The 20,744-nt window shown below is 34.2% G+C and overlaps 1 protein-coding gene and 1 pseudogene across 4 annotated transcripts; one reads left to right on the top strand and one right to left on the bottom strand.

Moving 5' to 3' along the window:
* Window positions 1-232: 232 nt before the first annotated feature.
* The window catches only part of LOC125668173 (steroid 17-alpha-hydroxylase/17,20 lyase-like), a 31,759-nt pseudogene continuing 11,247 nt past the window's right edge, over window positions 233-20,744 (bottom strand).
* On the top strand, window positions 4,206-16,178 carry LOC125668171 (failed axon connections homolog). 4 transcript variants are annotated; one of them, XM_048901992.2, is made up of 6 exons: window positions 4,206-4,448; window positions 6,842-6,965; window positions 10,740-10,942; window positions 11,219-11,415; window positions 12,582-12,698; window positions 15,905-16,178. In XM_048901992.2, the coding sequence occupies exons 1-6, from the start codon at window positions 4,336-4,338 to the stop codon at window positions 16,006-16,008; spliced, it is 858 nt and encodes a 285-aa protein (XP_048757949.2). In that variant the 5' UTR covers window positions 4,206-4,335; the 3' UTR covers window positions 16,009-16,178. The 4 variants fall into 4 exon arrangements, with proteins under 4 accessions (XP_048757949.2, XP_056018612.1, XP_048757951.2 ...); XM_056162637.1 differs by lacking the exon at window positions 15,905-16,178 and adding an exon at window positions 15,120-15,446 and having other exon boundaries at window positions 4,228-4,448; XM_048901994.2 differs by lacking the exon at window positions 4,206-4,448 and adding an exon at window positions 4,451-4,614.

Genomic DNA, 20,744 nt, shown 5'->3' with positions numbered 1-20,744 from the left:
AATAGTTGACATACAGCATTATCTCAGTTGGGTCTGAGATTACAGGTATATTATGATAGAGGAATGTTAACATTATTTACGTTCTGCTTTAATAGTTGGAGTAAAGAATACTAGTTCACCCCCTTGTAGTCCCTGTCAAAAGTACCAGCGGTTAAATCTAATTGGAAGGAATTATCAAATTATAATTATTATCTAACAATCTTCAAATACATCTATACGTATACTAGATATACAGAAGAATAACCGTTTATTGTTATTGAACAAGCCTATAAAAACGAAACCAGGTTAATAAAGGGAGAATGTTTGTACCGTGTTATTTTCATCCGGCTCACGAAAACCATGTTGTTCTCTGGTACAAACCCAAGTCCAATTTTTAAGGAAGTTTGGTTTCGGTTTTCGCTGTGTTTGTTTTAGTCTAAAACTTATATAATGCACTGGTTTATCTGAATGCTTATATTAAAGGCTTTTAAATTCTCTCCTTCACTAATATTTTGTAATCGGAGGGTAATTCTATTCCAAAACCGGTCATTTTGAATTCAGGGTTTGGTTTGACTCCGTCCAAAAGACGAATATGAAACCGTTACGATAAATTTGCACACATCAGCAGTATTTCCGGTTTGGCGATGGTTTCTCGCAAACAAACTCGGCGGCCTGCCGAAAAGGGAAGCCAGCTGTCTGGTTTTGCTGGTTTCGATTTTCGTCAAGGTATCGATAAGGGTAAAATTTCTCTAGTTCTATCCAGGATTTAGGGTCGTGGTGTAACGCCCAGAAATTTATGAAGACGGTGGTGCCTTTAGGTAGCAACCACCACCCATTTTTTTTTTTAAAAATTACCCAAAACAATAAAAATCAGGTGTAATTACCAATTTTGAGTATGCTGATTTCAAATCTGGATTCCTTTTACTCCAATTTCTTATAGAAAATGAGGTATAGTGTCTTAAACACCCCTACCGTCAGGTTGCCAAAAACGGAAAATGTTTCATTTCGCATCAAAAAGTGACCCAACTTTATTTCTTGAAACACCATTACCCAAAACAATAAAAAGCAGGTGTAATTACCAATTTTGAGTATGCTGAATCCAATTCTGAATTCCTTTTACTCCACTTCCTTACAGAAAATGAGGTATAGTGTCTTAAACACCCCAACCGTCAGGTTGTCAAAAATTGAAAATGTTCCATTTCACATTAAAAAGTTACCTGAAAGTTATTTCTTGAAATAAGGCATACAACAGAAAAGGAAAACAATTAATACTACATTGTTCCATGAACATTCTTAGTTGTTTGGAAAGAATATATCTCACCTCTGGACTTCACAAATACAGGAAAGGAAGAGGAATACGTACGGAGCGGATCAACGATCTTAAATTTAATCAGATTGGGCCATAGCCTAATGAACTGATGAACAGGAGCAAAAGTAAAATTAATAGGAAAACTGATTTATTAAACATCAGCAAGTCTTTTCCGAGAACTTCTGGTAGAGCTGTCGGGGTGGGTGGGTGGGTGGGGGGGGGGGGGGGGCTGAGTTGCATCATTATCAGAATTTACCGAAACAGTGGACTCTCTGGCCAGTCTGGGGGCTGAGCTAGTTGCATCAGAACTGACAGAAGCAGAACTCTCTGGCCAGTCGGGGGGCTGAGTGGTATCAGAATCTATTATTTATTTATTTTTATTTTTTCAAAATTCAGAAATTTAAAAACTGCATGATCAGATTTTTTGGTAACACTAATAATTAATGTCCCTTTATTGCGATGACTCTTCAAGTACAAACCATGATATTAAAAAAAATGAAATGAAATGATAGATAAATAAATAAATAAAATATTTGTAAGTTACTTTATTTATCTGTTAGTAAGTCACTAATTAAGTGTAACTAGTGGCAGTGCAACTTGCAAGTGAAAATTGCATCATCTGTACTGTAGCTTATGACCCCTTTTGCCTTGCCTTGTAATTAATATTGTTGAAAATTTGGCAAATAGCATTTCAACCCCCCAGTCCATACCCCACTTTTCTTTAAACGTTAAAAATCTAGCTAATTCAGTGAGGAAGAAATGTCACTACCATATTTCGAATTTCCTCTAGACTATATCAAATTAAATACCGCACTGCTATCAGTCACAGATTGACACTGGTAGGGGGTATGGGGACCTGGTCTGTGAGTGTGATGGAAAAGATTCTGATGAAAATAAAGATTCACTCATTATTCAGAAATGTATAAACATTGTATACCACCGGTACGTTGAGAGTACGTTAATAATGGGAGTTATCTTTCCTTGGATATCTAAATCAATCAAATACTATATGAACACGGGCAATTATCGTCCATGTTTGACCTCAGAATAATTTATTCATGCATAAAATGTATTAATATGTCACTCTTTGTTGCGCATTTCACCGTTAAATAAATGTTTACATATACTCGCTCTGCTCAATCGCTTCAATCTCAAAGGGATTTTCTGGAATGTGCCTAATCACGTGAGATACGCTAAATATAGCTATTTTAGATCCGAACGATCAACTTCGCATCATTCGTAGACTCTAGGTTTATCCATACTAGCCCGTAAAATATAGGGTGGAACCTCGTCCCACTTTTCCTGTAGAAATAAAAATAGAACATGACGCGCCACCTAGCGAGCGTGGTTGTTGCTACTTTAGGAATGTCGTACCCACCTGTTTAAAAAAAATGTCTAAATTCAGCAGTTATGTAATTACTCATATATTGGTAAATTTCAAAATATCAATTACATATTATGTTATATGATTGAATGATAATCTGATAATCCCATTGTTTTTATGCATGTACATATAGGTAGATAGGAAGGTGTGTGTATGCAGTTACTGTAATTGAATTACATACATAAATACCTATGTAATAACATTAAATGCATCAATGCATGCATACATATATATGTATATGTGTGTATTTACGTACATGCGTGAAAGTATGTGTGCGGGTTTATTAATTCTAATGTTGAAACACACATTTAGGAGGTCGAATGCGCATGACTGCACAGCTTTGTATGTTCATGCAGTCGTTGGTGCGATGTTATAAATGTCTTACGTATTGGTTTTTAAATGCAAAATTAACATTACCCGTAACTCGCATATTCGAGGAGGCCGTGGGCGTTTGACTAAGAATTTGTTGACAGAACATAAAAAACAACATATTAGCAATGTAAACAGCTTTATTTCCTTACAAAATAATTCTTCTACGCCATTATATGCTAAATTTAGAGAGGCGAAGATAACGAATAGTGATCAATCTCATAACTCCCGCAAGAAATACAAAATATATAGTTGGGCAAACACGGACCCTTGGATATATCAGAGGTGGGATCAGGTATCTAGGAGGAGTAAACATCTCCTGTCGATCGGTCACACCCGCCGTGAGCCCTATATCTTGAACAGGAAAACGGAGTTATCTGTAGTCAAAATCAGTGTGCCACGAACGGCCTAACAATCGGTATGAAACGTGCCAGAAAGCATTTGACCCAATGGTATTGTATTGGCAAACTAAATCGTTATAACGACCAAAGAATTTGCGAAATGCTGACTTTAAACGAGACTGTTGATACCAACAGTACACATAATTCTTGTCCAGCATTGGTATCAATATTTTCATTCGATACTTAGCAAGGCCGGGTCTCATTATCTCTACCCTAGATAGATAAGACATTGAGCAATTTCACTTTGATATAACCCCTGGACCAAGCCAATTGATACATTCGAACAAAGTCCTATAGAATCCAAAGTAAAAGTTTATAAGTATGAAACCGAGAGGGTAAATGTCAGGGTTTTTAATCTTAAATTAATTGATATAGTAGTAAAACTTCATGCAAGAAATTTCATCAAAATATCTAGGGTAGAAATGGTTAGACTGAAAATGAATGAAAATATATATAGCAATGTTTATCTATAATGATAGGTACTTTTGTGGTAAACAAGTACGTCTTCAACGGAAATATCGTTCAAGTAGATATTGACAAACTAGACCTATGAATGGCAAAGCTGTATTTACATTGTTCACAATTTTAAAGAAACGTATACATATTCAATGTTTTAAAGATACATTTAAGTACAGTAATTAATGTATGTGTAGCATTTATATAAAATTGACCTTTATCTAATTTTATACAAAAGAGCGGTTTTAAAATTCGGAATCCCTGTCTAACTCGTATTTAAATCATTGGGGACTACACTGTGTCTATTATTAGAGTATGCGTCATGTAACGTGTGTTATACGCCGCCGATCCTAAGTGCGCGGTGTAATGCACACACTTGTGGATATAAATTATAATGTACATGAAAACATCTTCAAATCCTTGCATGTCAACATTTTATGCATAACATGGATGCTGTATTTTCTCCAACAGGTTTTCTGAGAGTATGTGGGACGGTAGCATTAGGAACTCTTATAATCTTGGTCCTGCTCAAGCTCCGTCGGAAACCAAGGTAAATGACAAATCGCGAATTTGATGTTTACGTTAATGCCCACGATGTCGTACGCCTCTGTACTTAGATCTCCTGGTTACGATTCAATTGACCTGGTATCTCAGAATTCCCTTTACACCCATATTTACACACGTATAGTGGTATAGGAGATGCCTAGCAAAAAAGGGTAAGTTCCCATAAACAGTATTTATGTATTCTGAAATTATATTATATATGGCCGAACTATTTTGTGATTTATGTACATTTAATTCATCGCAATATGCGTGGTTTTTTCCCCCCGGATTTGTAGAGAACAGAGTGTACTTTGTCCTATTACTATTTGACAATGTATAATGTAGATAGATAGATGGATGGATATATATATATATATATATATATATATATATATATATATATATATATGCATACATGTATATATAAAGCACTAAAATGATCAAAGACACCAACAATTAAATGAATTTTGGGACGATCTGTCTCTTCCTCAGGGCAAACGAAAACAAAAGTTTTAGGTATCCGATGTTGTTATGTTTACCAATGAAGTGGACAATGCCTGGCCTACATCCAAACTATGCTTATCCACTTCTCTAATGAGAATGAGAATTGGGTGGGTAGTTGGTTAAATTACATTTCTTGTCAATCAACTTACATTGTACAGTTCAACCTATATTGCAGTTATTCAACTGTGCATAGAAATAAGTATATCTATTATTACATGATCTCATCGTGCTTTTATATCCAGGCGTCTGGGTTTTTTCCACTGATTACTTTTGAAATTCTCAGTATTACATGCAATTACATGATAACTTTAATAGAAATGAACCTCAAATACGATTTCAACACCCCCTTCCGCAATCCTACTATTTGTTTCTGGAAATGTAGATTTTGAAAAACTGTTCTCCATAAGAAGCTAAACCTTGTTTTATGATAGACATTAAAACGTGTTGAAAACTCAGCAACAGACAATTTTTTTATAACTTAATCTTTATATATAAAAATTAAAGATAAACCCAATCAAGAATACAAAATTGAGAAACACGGACACCTGGAAGCCTCAATACCATAAACTGAGAATATTCTTAAGTCTAAATTTCATACCCAGCTAACGTTTGATATAATTTTCATAAACAAATGAAATTTTCAGTATATGTTTGCATTTGAATTCTTTTATAAACCTTCAGTTTTTTAATCATCTGTGCTAGATAAATCTTAAGAGATAAGGAATCAAAATTTTGACTTAAGTCTAATCTCAATTTATGGTCTCGAGGCCAGGTGTGGAACCAACTGCCTAAGGGAAGTATCTATCTTCACACCCACGGTGAACCCTATATATTGATCGGGTAAACGGAGTAACATTAATCCAAATCAGCATGTAAAGAACAGCCTAAGAATTGATATGAAACACGTCAGACAGCATTGACCTCATGACATATTTGATAGATACTGTCTGCGTGAAGCTTAAATCTACAACTAAAGAACGCCACCAACTTCAAGAGAATGCTGAGTAACTACAAAATGTTGACCATTAAATGTAGGGTTCAAAGTTCACATATAAACCCGGCTACATATGTGTTTCTCCACTTTTCTCCATATTGTCACAAAGCTGTATTACATTTTGGATTCACTGAAAATATTTATAAAGAAATATGAATTTGGTGTATTTGCTGTCGATGATCAATCCTTGCTTTCTAAATGAGAAAACCGGGCAAATTGATCTGTACGTTTAATTTTTTTTTTAATATGGTGGAAGCATTTGTTCCATATGATGAACAAATTGACAGCATTGGAACAAAATTGAGTAGTAAACAGTACATAGAGAAAAGCATTATCCCAAAAAGTTCGTAATATTAGTTATCAATTAAAAGCAGCCGAGTGTACACATGTCGTCTGTTACACTTGTAGCGAGATTCCCTGTGGGGTCCAACTCAGTACCCCTTTCTTGTCGTACTAGGTGATTAAATGGGGCAGTTCTCGCAAAACCAAGTCACCATTTCACAGTAGGTGTAGCAAGATGAAGATTCCTCCCTGCTCAAAGACCGTAAGCGCCAATCATAGGCTAAAATTTTACAGACTTTCAACGGCAATGGTGAACTGTCCATATGAGTGAACAATTCTCGAGCGGGACGTTGTATTCAAGCAACCAACCTATTGATTGAATGATAAGAAACCCCCACATTAAGGAGCAAACTAGGAACTTAGTAGAACATTAACTGGATCCAGCAATATATCTCTGCTTCTAAGGGTTTTTGTGAAATTTTAGAATCCATAATAGGTACGGTAACTCATATACAGCTGACTGTTTATACCATAAAGCGAAATACCTGATGTGGAGAGGGACTTGTGTATCACCATATTGCAATGGAAACTTTTAAAGAAATAATCGCAATCTTTTGCAGAAAATCCTACCCGAATGACATAGTGGTTCACCATCAGCCAGGCCGGGCTCCTTTTGCCCCAAGTATGACACCGTTTGCCGTAAAATTAGAGACCTTTCTTAGAATGACAAAAGTACCAAGTATGGTAAGAAAATAGTTACTACCACTGGATTCCTGTTTCGTTTTGAAGAATGATGAAGAGTTTTACTTACTTCCTATACATAATGAGGTACAATGTATCGGTGCAGTGACTGTACGTGTAGTTTACAGAGTTACCGATCTCAGAGAAGCACCGTTACACTGAAACATAATATATATCCTCCATGTTGGAAACAGTCAAAACTGTTTAAGGGCCATAGGAAAATCTTCTTGGGACATTGAGAAACTTAGATCCCTTAAAGGTGTTTGTGTTGAGTTGCCTGCCAATTTACCGTAGGAAAACGTTGAACAGCCTACGAAGAACTGATGAACATAAATCAATGTTATTTATTTAAAATGACATCTGTTTTCTACGAAAATTACGAGAAAAGATCTCGTAATTATGAGATAATTATCTCGAAATTAAGAGAAAATATGTAAATATTGGTCACATGATATCTTTCTTTATATGAGTTCTCCTCTCCTCATTTCATCAGTGTGTTTTGGATGCTGTTTTAAATATAAGAAATCACTTTCCATTCAAAGTATGTCCAGTAGACCAATATAATTTTTAGAAAGTTAACTTACCGAACGAATGTTTATTCATGCATTTAAAGTACAAATGAAAAAAAAACCAACAACGATTTATTATTGTAGGTTTCTGCACTATCAATTAATAAAATTAATAAAATTTTACAAGTTTTACGATGATATAAGCTAATAATAAGGTTAAACTATCATAATGCTTAGTGTAACTTTATGAATTTGAAAGTTCAAGATTTTTGTAATTCCACTGTTAAGTACACACTATGATGGTACACATTGTCGTTTGGAAAATATCATCCTCAACGACGATATGCACATACCCTCTCGGTACAGATTGTCCCTTGGTACATATACTACATATTGTCACCGACGATAATATGCGCCGAGATAAGGCATATTTTTTACATCACGGTACATACTGTCGTCGGAGACAATAGACCATTGGAATATATTATCGCCGGCCGCGATAGATGGGAAGGGGGGGGGGGGGAGGGTTAAGATAACTATAGGTATCTCTGTTGAGAATATTTAGCTGTGGTTAGATGCTGAATTGTTTTATGCGAATGAGTATTTGGAATCCTTGTACGATTCCAATACCATTTTCAATGGCGGCCGTGGTCGCCTTTTTGTTAATCTCATTCAATTTAAATGATTACATATTTGACTTGTTTCATTTTATATATTGATACATTTCAATTTCAAGTATCTATAATATGAAAATATTATTTTAACAAATCACTATCTAGCGCTTTTTAAAAGTGTATGCATCTTTTGTTTTTACTATCCTAGTAACATGCATGTACAGGACTAGTCCCATCTCTCTCTCTCTCTCTCTCTCTCTCACGCGTACTCAATATCTTAAGTAACCAGTACGAAATGATTTGATCATTAAAGATATATGATGACATTGATCAATGAAAAAGAAAACAGATTGCATACATTTGAGTATATACATGTATGTAGTCTAGATTTCTAAAAATAAAACATAAATGAAAATCCAAACTTATTTCAAGAAGTCTCATTTCTACCTGTAGATCAGTACCTGATGTTACGTGTACATGTACATCTAATAATGGTGAGGGTTTGTGTCGGTACATATTGTAGAAGGAGTCATGTAACAACTCTATCTACATATATACAGGTTTCACACCTCCAGTTTACAATCCTTTGAAATGGAGATCAAATCTCCGTAATAAACACCTGTTGATCTGACAAATTTTGAAAACACAAAATTAGACGTATAAATATTCCGGTTCAAATGATGTTAGTCTTTGATTATTGTATAACCTGATGAAAGAAATAACACCCATAAGAAATGTGCGTAAACATATGCATTTCATATTTCTAAAAGTGTGATTATGACCGGAACTACACTTACGCGGACCGGAACGTAAATGATAACCCGGAACGAAAATTATAGGTATTTAGCATTCCTAAATCGGACGACAATATGTATCGTCACACACACTTTGAATAAGATCATTTCTATTTCCTGACCAATCAGCAAAGAGAGAAATGGTATCAAACGTTTCCAAGATTATCCATAAGTTGTGCAACTCGGCTTTATATCAATATTTTCTCGTAATTACGAGAAAATTTTCTCGTATTTACGAGATAATTAACTCGTAATTACAAGATCTTTTCTCGTAATAACGAGATCTTTTCTCGTAATTACGAGATAATTATCTTGTAATTACGATATCTTTTCTCGTAATTACGATATAATTATCTCCAGCCTCTCCTGCTTAAATCTTAAAGTTTTCATCTAACTTCTAACTATGCTTCTTAGCTTACATGTACAAATTTAACTGTATTATTTTTACTCTGCTCTGTCTCTTAGGTATGCATATTTATTTAGTCTATGTATATATCCATATTTTTATGTTTGTGTTGCAAACTGTTTTCAGTGCTGCATGTGCATCTTAATATAGCTTGTCCCTGTGTATATATATGCATGACTTGTGATGTCTGTATACATGTATGCGTCCTGTTTTATTTCAAATTTCTGTTTTTATGTCTATGCATGCAATTATATATCATTAGTGCTTTGTGGTTTTTTTAATGCTGTATAGTCGGTTAAAGAGCTCTTGGCTCATGTTTATTGTTACCTGTATATAGTTCCGACTTTAAATAAAAATTGCTTACTTACTTACTTACGAGATCTGTTTTCGTAATTACGAGATCTTTTCTCGTAATTACGAGATAATGGGAAGTGAATTATTTTTTTTCACATGATACTAATAGGCTTTCGTAGTTTTCAAACAAATAAAGCATTGAGTAATTTTTTCGTGGGCTAATATCAATCTCTACCCAGAGTTATCGTTCCCGCTAAGCTCCACTAATACCTCTGTCAACGTCTAAAAATCATATCTAAACGTACTAAAACTAACTTAGCATATCAAACTGTAATGATCATATCTAAGCAAATCAAACACTTGTCTGAATTTTATAAAAGCAGAAGCTGGTAAATATGAGACACCTGAGCGAATTAAAAGGTTTTTTTTTTTTTTTTTTTTTTTTTTATAAATGTTCATTCATTCAATAATACTAGAATAATCTTGGAATTCGTTGTTTTTGTGAACTTACTGTAAAATTTTAAGCTTAACACTAAAACTTGTAAAATCGTACTTTATACTGCAATAGGTAGAAATAAGTTTTGCCAAGAATCTTGACATTCAGACGTTGACAGAGGTGTTGTCGCGTAGCGTAATACGCCCTCTGGTGAGAGATTGGGCTAATATAATGATTAAATTGCTTCCATTGATTACAAAATGGGTAACACATTGTACATGCCAGTTTCTTATATTATACACCAAGGTACAGATCACTCTAATTGCAGAAAAGTAGCTTGGAATTTGAACCCTTCAGTGTGCAGGGTATAGAGGACCCTTCAGTTTTGGACATGTTATTCTAATTTTGGAGGGCCTCCGTGGCCGAGTGGTTAGAGCATCGCGCTCAAAATTACACGGCCTCTCACCTCTGGTCGGCGCTGGTTTGAATCCCGCTCACGCCGGTAAGTGAGAAAGTTTTCCAGTTTAATTTCGGAAGGTCGGTGGTCTGTTCGCAGGTACATATCTGGGTTCTCTCTAATAAAACTGGGCGCCACCAGATAACTGAAAAATGTTGAGTGTGGCGGAAAACAGGTTTTTTTATATTATGTATTCTAGTGAACTGGGAAATCATATCATGAACCGTAAAGAAACTCACAGTTATTCCGTTATCACTTATTTTATAGAATGTCTTTGATAGCAGAAGAAATAGAAGCTCCAAAGGTAAAATGACCTGGATTGAATACAATGGAGAAGAAATTGCTGACTCAGAAATTTGTATCGAATTCATTAAAAATAAATTCAATGTAGACTTGAACAAAGAGTTCACCCCAGAGGAAATAGCGTCTGGATTCATGATTCAAAAAATGGTGGAAGAACATTTGTATTGGTAGGTCCCTTTTTTCACGATACACTTTAAAAGTTAAAACAAACATGTACTTATAGTCAAAATTGAAATGAAAGTTATGGGACTAATACACGAATCGCAGAATAAATCATGATATTGTGGTTCATGTTGTTATCTTCATGGAAAATAATTACATCAGATCAAACAAAATAAAAACAACACTACATCTGGATGGGAAAATCATCTGACTATGGTATGTGCTACAAATAATTCGTGTCATAGATATAAGATGTTTTATAATTTAACTTTCTCTTCCAGGACAATGGCATTGAATCGTTGGGTGTACGAGCGCGGGTTAAGAATTCACTCCATTACACCTCTGCCTTTTTATATGAGATTCCTCATTTGCCGCCATATAAGTAAACAGGCACAAGCTCAAGGCGTAGGTAGACACAGCGAGGAGGAAGTTCAAAACTTCATGATCCACGATCTGGAGAACCTCTCCGTGTATATGGGTAAGTTTTCCAACACACTATATATCTACATGAAAGGTGAAGATAACGAACAGTGATCAATCTCATAATTCCTATAAGCAATACAAAATAGAGAGTTGGGCAAACACGGACTTCTGGATATACCAGAGGGCAGATCAGGTGCCTAGGAGGAGTAAGCATCCCCAGTCGACCGGTCACACCCACCTTGAGCCCTATATTTTGATAGGATAAAAGGAGTTATCTAATAAATCCTATAAATTATAAAGTATTAAAAATTGATAACAAGGCAAACACGGACCTCTGGGAATACCAGAGGTGGGATCAGGTGCCTAGGTATAGTAAGCATCCCTTATTGATGCTCATATATGTAGCCCCGTGAGCCCACTATCTTGATAAGAGAGGTAAACGGTAAATGGAATAATCGGTATGTAAAGAGCAGCCTAAATTTGGTATGGAACCAGTCAGAGAACATACGATCTAATGCTGTATTTAATAATACTATCACTATGGCGAATAAAAGAAATTGCGAAATGGTTCCTTCTCCATATGAGTGTAATATTCTCGAGAGGGACGTTAAACAATATACAATCATTACAATCCTTAAAACGAGAATATAGAGACCCTTGTAACATCAACTTATTTGTCAGTAGCTCATCCCCATTGACAATTTTCATCGCATGCAAAACAATTTCTCGCGTACCAAATCGATTGAGAATAAAAACCATATCCAGGTGAGCATAAAACGTAGCTACATACTGACTTTAACTACAGACTACTCCGTTCACCATGTGTAGATAGTGAGATTACAGTGAGTGTGACCGTTCATCGGGACATTCTTACTCCTCATAGTAACCTGATCCCACCTATGGCGTGCCCAGGGTCCGTGTTTACCCTGCTCTTAATGAAAAATGCACGAAGAAAAGCAAGATATTGAAATTAACGAGGAGCTTCATGGGATCATTTTGAGTATCACAGATTGGTATTCTAAATGATCATTTGAACGTATAGACAGGAGTACAGTACATTTTTGTTTAATATGAAAATTGAACATATTGTAGAGAGTAAAAAGGATTTAAAGAATATGTAAATAGTAGTTAAAACAATAAGTACTGTATGAATTATTACGCATTGTACCCCATCCTGTAAACAATCCAGAATTACTGAATTCATAAGATGTTTCATTTTAGGATCCAAAAAGTTCCTGCTTGGAGATAAACCTTCTCAGGCCGATTGCGCTGTGTTTGGAATGTTGTCACAGTTCTACTGGCAGGGATTCGGAGGGAAAACAGAGGAAGCAATAAAAAGTAAACACATCGTCATTTTGTTAAAATTTACAGTCAAACTAAACTCGATATAAAATTGTTCCTGTTAAGGTGGGTCATTATACTCAAACGCTTCTGTAAGCGTCTTGTATGAAACATGATTTCACGATCGAAAGAGTGATACAAGCTCTGAATTTTTTGTGGTTTATTCCGGAATGATAATAAAGGTATTTTGTTTGCTAATAAGAGATTTTCAAATCCAAACGTTTTGATTTGATGCCTGTTATAAATTTCTAATAAAACACACGAAGAAAACTCATGTAAATGTTATAATGTTCAATGAATATTTTTTCTGAAAATTATAACGGTTTATTGTTAATATTTTTAAAATTTACGATTTCAATCTTCAAAAAACCTTGTCAGTTGGAAAAAAGATATATTAAACAAAAATATTTCAAAAAGAAATCGAATTGAAGTGACCAATTTCAGAAATATAGTTATTATTTTTTCTAGATTTGAATCAAACCAGAGAAAAAAAAGTACCCATCCCGAATAAATTTGATCTAAATTACTGAAATAATCATATTGTTACTCATCCTATGCAATTTTCATCAAGAAAGTAGATTATTTTATGAATTCATTTCATTTGTAAACCATTTTAAATCAACTTTTCTCATTACGATGTTCTATATCATAACTGCTTTGTACAACCGTCTTTAGATGGGACGTATTATGGTACAGCGATGTCTGTACATCCAACCGTCCGTTCGGATGTTTATGTTTCTAATTTAATTTCTGTATCACATATCAAGCTAAAACTTACTATGTCGCTTCTTTGTGGATCACTCTAGATCATCTTGTAATTTTGATCCATTTCGACCTCTCTTGCGGGAGTTTCCACACTTTATTTGAAACTTATTGTTATAAGAGGAGTACATAATTGGTCTGGCGACCTCCTCCCACAATTTTCATGCGGGGACCATCTTGTTTTACAGAGTGTTGGTATAGATAGTCTAGATGTGCATGTGACACGAATTTTTATTTTCTTGATTTTTTTTTTTTTTTTTTTTTTTTAGAAAATTACAGGTTGTTGAACTTAATCCGTTTTGAGGAAATATTACAAAGGGGGTACATGATTTGTTCAGTGAACTCCCACAGTTTTTAAGTGAGAGCCTTCTTATTTTACTGAGTGTTTATATGGGTATTGAAATCGTGCATGTGGGAAGGATTTTAATTTTCTTGAATTCTAGTCAGTTTTGAGGAATTATTACACAGAGAGTACATGATTTATCAGTTTTGAGAAATTATTACACAGAGAGTACATCATTTATCAGTTTTGAGGAATTATTACACAGAGAGTACATGATTTGTCAGTTTTGAGGAATTATTACACAGAGAGTACATGATTTATCAGTTTTGAGGAATTATTACACAGAGAGTACATCATTTGTCAGTTTTGAGGAATTATTACACAAAGAGTACATCATTTGTCAGTTTTGAGGAATTATTACACAGAGAGTACATTATTTATCAGTTTTGAGGAATTATTACACAGAGAGTACATTATTTATCAGTTTTGAGGAATTATTACACAGAGAGTACATCATTTATCAGTTTTGAGGAATTATTACACAGAGAGTACATGATTTGTCAGTTTTGAGGAATTATTACACAGAGAGTACATTATTTATCAGTTTTGAGGAATTATTACACAGAGAGTACATGATTTATCAGTTTTGAGGAATTATTACACAGAGAGTACATGATTTATCAGTTTTGAGGAATTATTACACAGAGAGTACATGATTTGTCAGTTTTGAGGAATTATTACATAGAGAGTACATCATTTATCAGTTTTGAGGAATTATTACACAGAGAGTACATTATTTATCAGTTTTGAGGAATTATTACATGGAGAGTACATGATTTATCAGTTTTGAGGAATTAGTACACAGAGAGTACATTATTTATCAGTTTTGAGGAATTATTACACAGAGAGTACATGATTTATCAGTTTTGAGGAATTATTACACAGAGAGTACATGATTTGTCAGTTTTGAGGAATTATTACACAGAGAGTACATGATTTGTCAGTTTTGAGGAATTATTACATAGAGAGTACATGATTTGTCAGTTTTGAGGAATTATTACATAGAGAGTACATGATTTATCAGTTTTGAGGAATTATTACACAGAGAGTACATTATTTTTCTGTTTTTTCCTTCCACAGTTTTTAACTGAAGACCCTCCTACTTTAAAGAGTATTTCTATAAGTATGGAAAATCTTTAATTTTAAAGAAAAGTACAGATTGTTGAGCTTAGTCCAGTTTGAGTAAATATTATATTACATGGTTTGTCCTTATAACTCCTCTCACAGTTTAGAAACTAGGGTATTAATGAATAGTGCAAGGAGTTTTATTCTCAACCATTTTCAATTTTCTTTGACATTTTGAATATTTACAGATGTTGAACTTGGTCGAATTTAGGGAAATATTTTACATACAGAACTCTTGGTTTGTCCATCTACCCCCTGACACAGTTTTAAGCTAATACCCTTTATTCACTTTATGGAAATTAAGGTATGTTGCAGCATGACAATAATAATAATTTATTTGGCAACTGGACAGTTGAAAGTACATAATCACAGTTCACATGTAGAATTTCATATAGATCAATAATCATGGCTGATACTATCTGAAGCAAAGTTCTACAAACTATGGCTTAAGAAAAACACTCTATGTAAGCAATTTCACGGGCGTATTATGTACCGTTTGCGGTACTCATGTTATATTTCCGATCGGGTTTGGTTCAAATTTTAAAAAAACACAATATTTCTGAATTTTGGCTTTTTAATTTCAATTTCGTTTTAAAACACATTGATCCGATGTCATTTTTTTTTCTAATTGTCATTTTGTTTAAATATTTTAGCTATAGATATAAAAATATTGAAAAAATAAGTTATCAATTGTCATAAATATTTTTCATTCCAAAAATTAGAACATTATCTGAGTCTTTGAAGTACATATGTTTTATTACATATTCATACCATGCATCAAATCACATCGGAATTTGGACTCTTAACATCTCTTATTTACAACCAAAACACCATTTTTAACATTGAAAAAAATCATATAATATAATTAAGAGTTTGTATCGCTCTTTCGATGGGGAAATAATCTCATAAGAGGTAAATAATAAAATGTTGATGTAGTGAGCCACCTTAATGATTTTTCGTTTTAACTACACAGAATTTCCAAACCTATGCAGTTATTGTGATCGAATGAAAGCCGAATTCTGGCCAGATTGGGAGGAGTGTATAACTCATGGTGGAACGAGAAAGGCAACGAAATAAGTCAACCTTTCACAAAATAGAACTCTCAGTGCGTATTGTCAATACATGAAATGTATATCGCTATATATTTACTGCAACATAAAATGAAATAACAAAAGGAGTTTAACTTTGTATATCTTACATACGTCATGGAATAAAATTTTACTCATACAATAAATCGGAGAATCAACGAAGTGTGTTGTATTACATATGTATGTAATAATGCATGTATGTGCAAAGCTGGGCAGAAAGGTATATTATGATTCTTGATATTTGTAGAAACAATGTATTAAATTAACGCTGTGTTTTGTATACGTGCGTATAATGCGAATATATTAAACAAATTTATATGCATTGTCAAGGAGCATTAAGCCACATTGATCTATTACCAATCAGAATCGCATAATATCGAATGTGCAATGCATTTCTTACATACCTTTAAATCAATCGTTTAGATCACTTACCCACTTGGGAATCACAAATAGTCATGTGTGGGGCACCCAATTCTGCAACATTTCCCAGCCTCATCGTCTCAAACATGCACGCCTCTGTAAAATGTAGGGTGTCACAATCCTTCATAGAGGGACGCTCCGAGCCTAAAATGGTACATGTTCAAATTTAGATGCTGGTTAGGACATAAGACGTCCAAAGAAAACTCGATTCAATTAAGTTTAATATCAATCAAGATGGAATTTAGAAAACACAAGCTTTTGTCTCACCAACAACTCTGTCAATTTCCTCCTGGCATTTGGACTGGATTTCCGGATACTTGGTCATATAGTATACAAACCAGTCTATTCTACATCTGGTAGTGTTTACTCCAGCTAGAACGTATTTAAAGAATACTTTCTTTAGATCAGAGAATAACATGGAATAGGTGAAAATAAGGAACAGTGATTAATCTCATAAATCCTATGAAAATACGAAATTGAGAACAGGACAGACATGGACCCCTAGAAACACCAAAGGTGGAATTAGGTGCGTACAAGGAGTAAACATATCCATAGTAAAAGCTACATACAACTAATGATTTTTTAAGATAAAATGCAGAGGGAACTTCAGCGCAATTCTATGTAATGACCAAAATGGGCCAGAAATGGTACATCATGGGTTCTAAAAGTTGTTATACACAATGATAGCTGTGCCCTAGAGTAACAAGATTTTGTAATGTTTTTGTTTGTTTGAAATACTGGAGTTTTAAATAAGAAACATATAAAGTAAGTATGAACATATTCTATGACAAACCATTTCTCAGTACCTTAGTATTTCTTTGATAATTACATAGAATTACTCTTAAAGTAAACAAATCAATCATTTGTTCTAAGTTTTTGCCTGTTAAAGCAGCTTGCAGACAATTTAAGTGCACTTCATACATGTATATCACTGCAGTTGAAACTGCATCTACTTTTGGTATCTGCAGAGTTTCTCTAACCCAATCAGTACTGTCTTCTTTACATGCATCGTCATGTTCCTAGTGATTTATAACTATTTGGTGGGTTATGTCTTCGACTACACACTTGCAAGACTTTCTGTGTCTTCTATAGGTGCATTAATCATTTGAAGAAATTCTTATTGCTTCACTATGCTCTAATCAGCATAGAAGTTTCTTTTATTGATTGATTGTGTTGTCCTACCAAATAATATATCCGATATGGTCTGAACCAAGTGTGTATCGTCCAATTTTTCTAGAATCTCTTCATCCCCCTCGTTTTCCGCTTCAGTAAGCTATCGATGGAGTCTCTATTTATACCTTCAAATATACTCATAGTTTTAAAACAAAATCTAACGAAACCCTTCTGAGGTGTATAGAAGAAATACATTTATTTCTCCCTTAGATCATCAACTGTGATAAGAAGCGAGTTTTATCTATTACTGTAACTTTGCATAATAAAACTCTATGAAAGAATCCTTCAAAGACATTTTACAAGTTAAAAAAAAACCTGGTTCGAATTTATCCACATGTTTGAATTTAGCTCGAAGTATATCTAAACGTGTGTCCATTTTGCCGGATAGGTTCTTCCATTTAGCTGTAGCCTCTAAGGGTAGATATCTTTGAGATAAGGAACTGTATCCTCTAATAGTCCAGTTCCAAAGTCCTTAATCAACACTTCATCTAATTCCAGGAATGTTTCAACTTCCGGGTCATCGATGGCTCGCCTTAAAATCATTAATTTATTATTAGGTAGATAAATGATTGTAACAAGAATACGGTGGATAAAAAAGATGCTAAACTGTTCAACATCGGTTTAAATGTTGTCCATGGTGAATAAATTGGGTTTAAGGGGGGGATGAGCCATCGTCATAATGGCGGTAATTCCGGTGAAACTCTATTGTCTTCTGGTAAACAAACTTATTTACTCGTGTAACAAATAGCTTAGGAACCCGCAAACAGAACCCTCTTTTCATGAAGGTAAATTTAGTTGAGTTCTTTTCTACGTTTTATTGAATGGTTATCACCAATTCATCATCAATGTCACTACTGAATTAATTGGATTTTAAAAATATACATACATGTACATGTATCACGTGTACGGAAAGGATTATTTATAATGCTACGGGTATGTTTGTCACCTTATCCTTATTTATTTATTCCCATGGGCACGAATTGTGCTCCCTTGTTAGCTGACCTGTTTCTATTTTCATATGAAGCAGAATTTATTCAAAAACTTCTACGTGAGAAGAAAGCAGTCTCTTGTTGTGGCCTACAATTGACATTTAGATATATCGACGATGTTTTGTATATTAACAATAAAAACTTTCATTCATGAAAGGTGAAGATAACGAACAGTAAACAATCTCATAACTCCTATAAGCAATACAAAGTAGATAGTTGGGCAAACACGGACCCCTGGACACACCAGAGGGGTTATTACCAATGTTTCTATACATATATGAGGAATTGGTACAGGAAAAATAACCAGGTATATCATTCCACCTTAAAAGCTGAGTTTTTAATAATATATCGCACTACTTTCACAATCCGTTGATCGAAGAAGGATGTATGTGACGTCCCTGTACCACGTGACTACCCAACTAATTAACTAGACTTTTTGAAATCGGGGCTTGGATAAAAGTCTGTATTGTGGTTAATTATCGCAATATTTCGGCGAAAGAACAATTACAATCAATTACTACAAGCACAAGGAAGACAAAATGCATGCAATTTTGCATAGTTTGAAAACATGAGATGTGTCCTTTAACTTGAAACAGCTAATATATTAGCTCTCGGGCTGATATAGGACCATTCGAGTTTATGTGACATACATGTATGATATGAATTCAGCATTTAATATTATCTATTTGTTGCAATCAGTATCTTATGTAGATTTGACTAGTGTGTGTTGGCGTGTTCATTACATTATAAAATGCTAAAAAGAGTAACAACAATGTTGTTAAGAATTTCCTGAATAAGAATAAGCATATCATCAGACAGAAATTATAAGACTAGAATACTTACTTCTCTCCAAAACACATGGTGTACAGCTGGTGGAAAACCATCAGATTCACATGATTTCTAATGATGAACGGATCTTTCTCTTCTGCCATCTTATCCAAGAATTTGTCCATGTTGTTTTGTATCATCTTTTCAAGTAGATCACCTTGTAAATATTGCCTAAAAGTATGTAAAACAGAATAAAGATAATATATAGATCACCTTGTAAATATTGCCTAAAAGTATGTAAAACAGAATAAAGATAATTTATAGATCACCTTGTAAATATTGCCTAAAAGTAGGTCACCTTGTAAATATCGTCTAAAATATGTAAAACGTGATAAAGATAATTTATAATTATTGGCATTTGTAGACCACTCCATGCTTTTATCATATCCTAGGATGAATAAAATCTATCATTCAGATAATGTTAAGTTTTGGGCATAAAATATTCCGCTGATGAAAATCTGAATGTAGGACGATACCAATCACTGCATCCAAAGCAAACAATAACTTATGGTACCAGAAACTTATTATCATTATGCTATATCCCAGGCTTTACTATAGATTTATAAACTATCAATGTGTATAATGCTGTCTGACATGCTTCATACCAATTGAGGCCATTCTTTACCTCAGGGGTCTGTGTTTGCCGAACTCTCTATTTTGTATTGCTTATAGGAATTATGAGATTGAACACTGTTCGTCCTCTTCACCTTTCATAATACGCAACTTCCGAGATATCAGCTCTTCTGTGATGGAGGTACGTTAAGTGTTCTGTTGAACGTTTGGGTGGGTACAAGATGTATACATATACCATAGACTAGCTATGTAAATACGGATAAAAGCCATGAAAGAGTAAATTTTGCTTTTACATGTATCAGCCGTTGGTATACATTAAACTGACCATATCAAAAATAATATTTGTTTGCATTAGGCCATTAAATTAAATATGAAATTATTTTCTATTTCCTCCTCTGCACGAGTGATATTTTAATCATAGAAAAATGGTGATTATCAATTGTTTAAGCTAATTTATTATTAAATACTAATAAACTTACTAATATTGTGTGTCCCTGCAGATTGGGTGGTTGCATGTTTTCTGATAATCGGCCTTCCGGCAATACATGAGGGCAGCGATAAGCATTTGTACCCACCGCGTGTGGACGATAGTATGTTTTGCGTCTCACTGTGTGTAAGAGTTCCACAAAGGGAAAGAACTATTGGGCAACACGGAAATTGGGTCTATTATTAATGACTGACCTATTCTCAACAACCAAAACCATAACATTCGTAAAAAGGGTGGATGGTGTGGGGGGACTTA

Source organism: Ostrea edulis, chromosome 4, assembly GCF_947568905.1.
Source record: "Ostrea edulis chromosome 4, xbOstEdul1.1, whole genome shotgun sequence".
In the NCBI taxonomy this organism is placed as follows: Eukaryota; Metazoa; Mollusca; class Bivalvia; order Ostreida; family Ostreidae; genus Ostrea; species Ostrea edulis.
This window is presented reverse-complemented; position numbering and strand designations above follow the sequence as displayed.

Excerpts from the sequence above, each read along its gene's own strand:
- LOC125668171 (XM_048901992.2), top strand. The coding sequence starts at position 4,336 with ATGCATAACATGGATGCTGTATTTTCTCCAACAGGTTTTCTGAGAGTA. Across the intron at positions 4,449-6,841 it reads AAGCTCCGTCGGAAACCAAG|AAAATCCTACCCGAATGACA; the intron begins GTAAATGACAAA and ends AATCTTTTGCAG. Across the intron at positions 11,416-12,581 it reads GAACCTCTCCGTGTATATGG|GATCCAAAAAGTTCCTGCTT; the intron begins GTAAGTTTTCCA and ends GTTTCATTTTAG.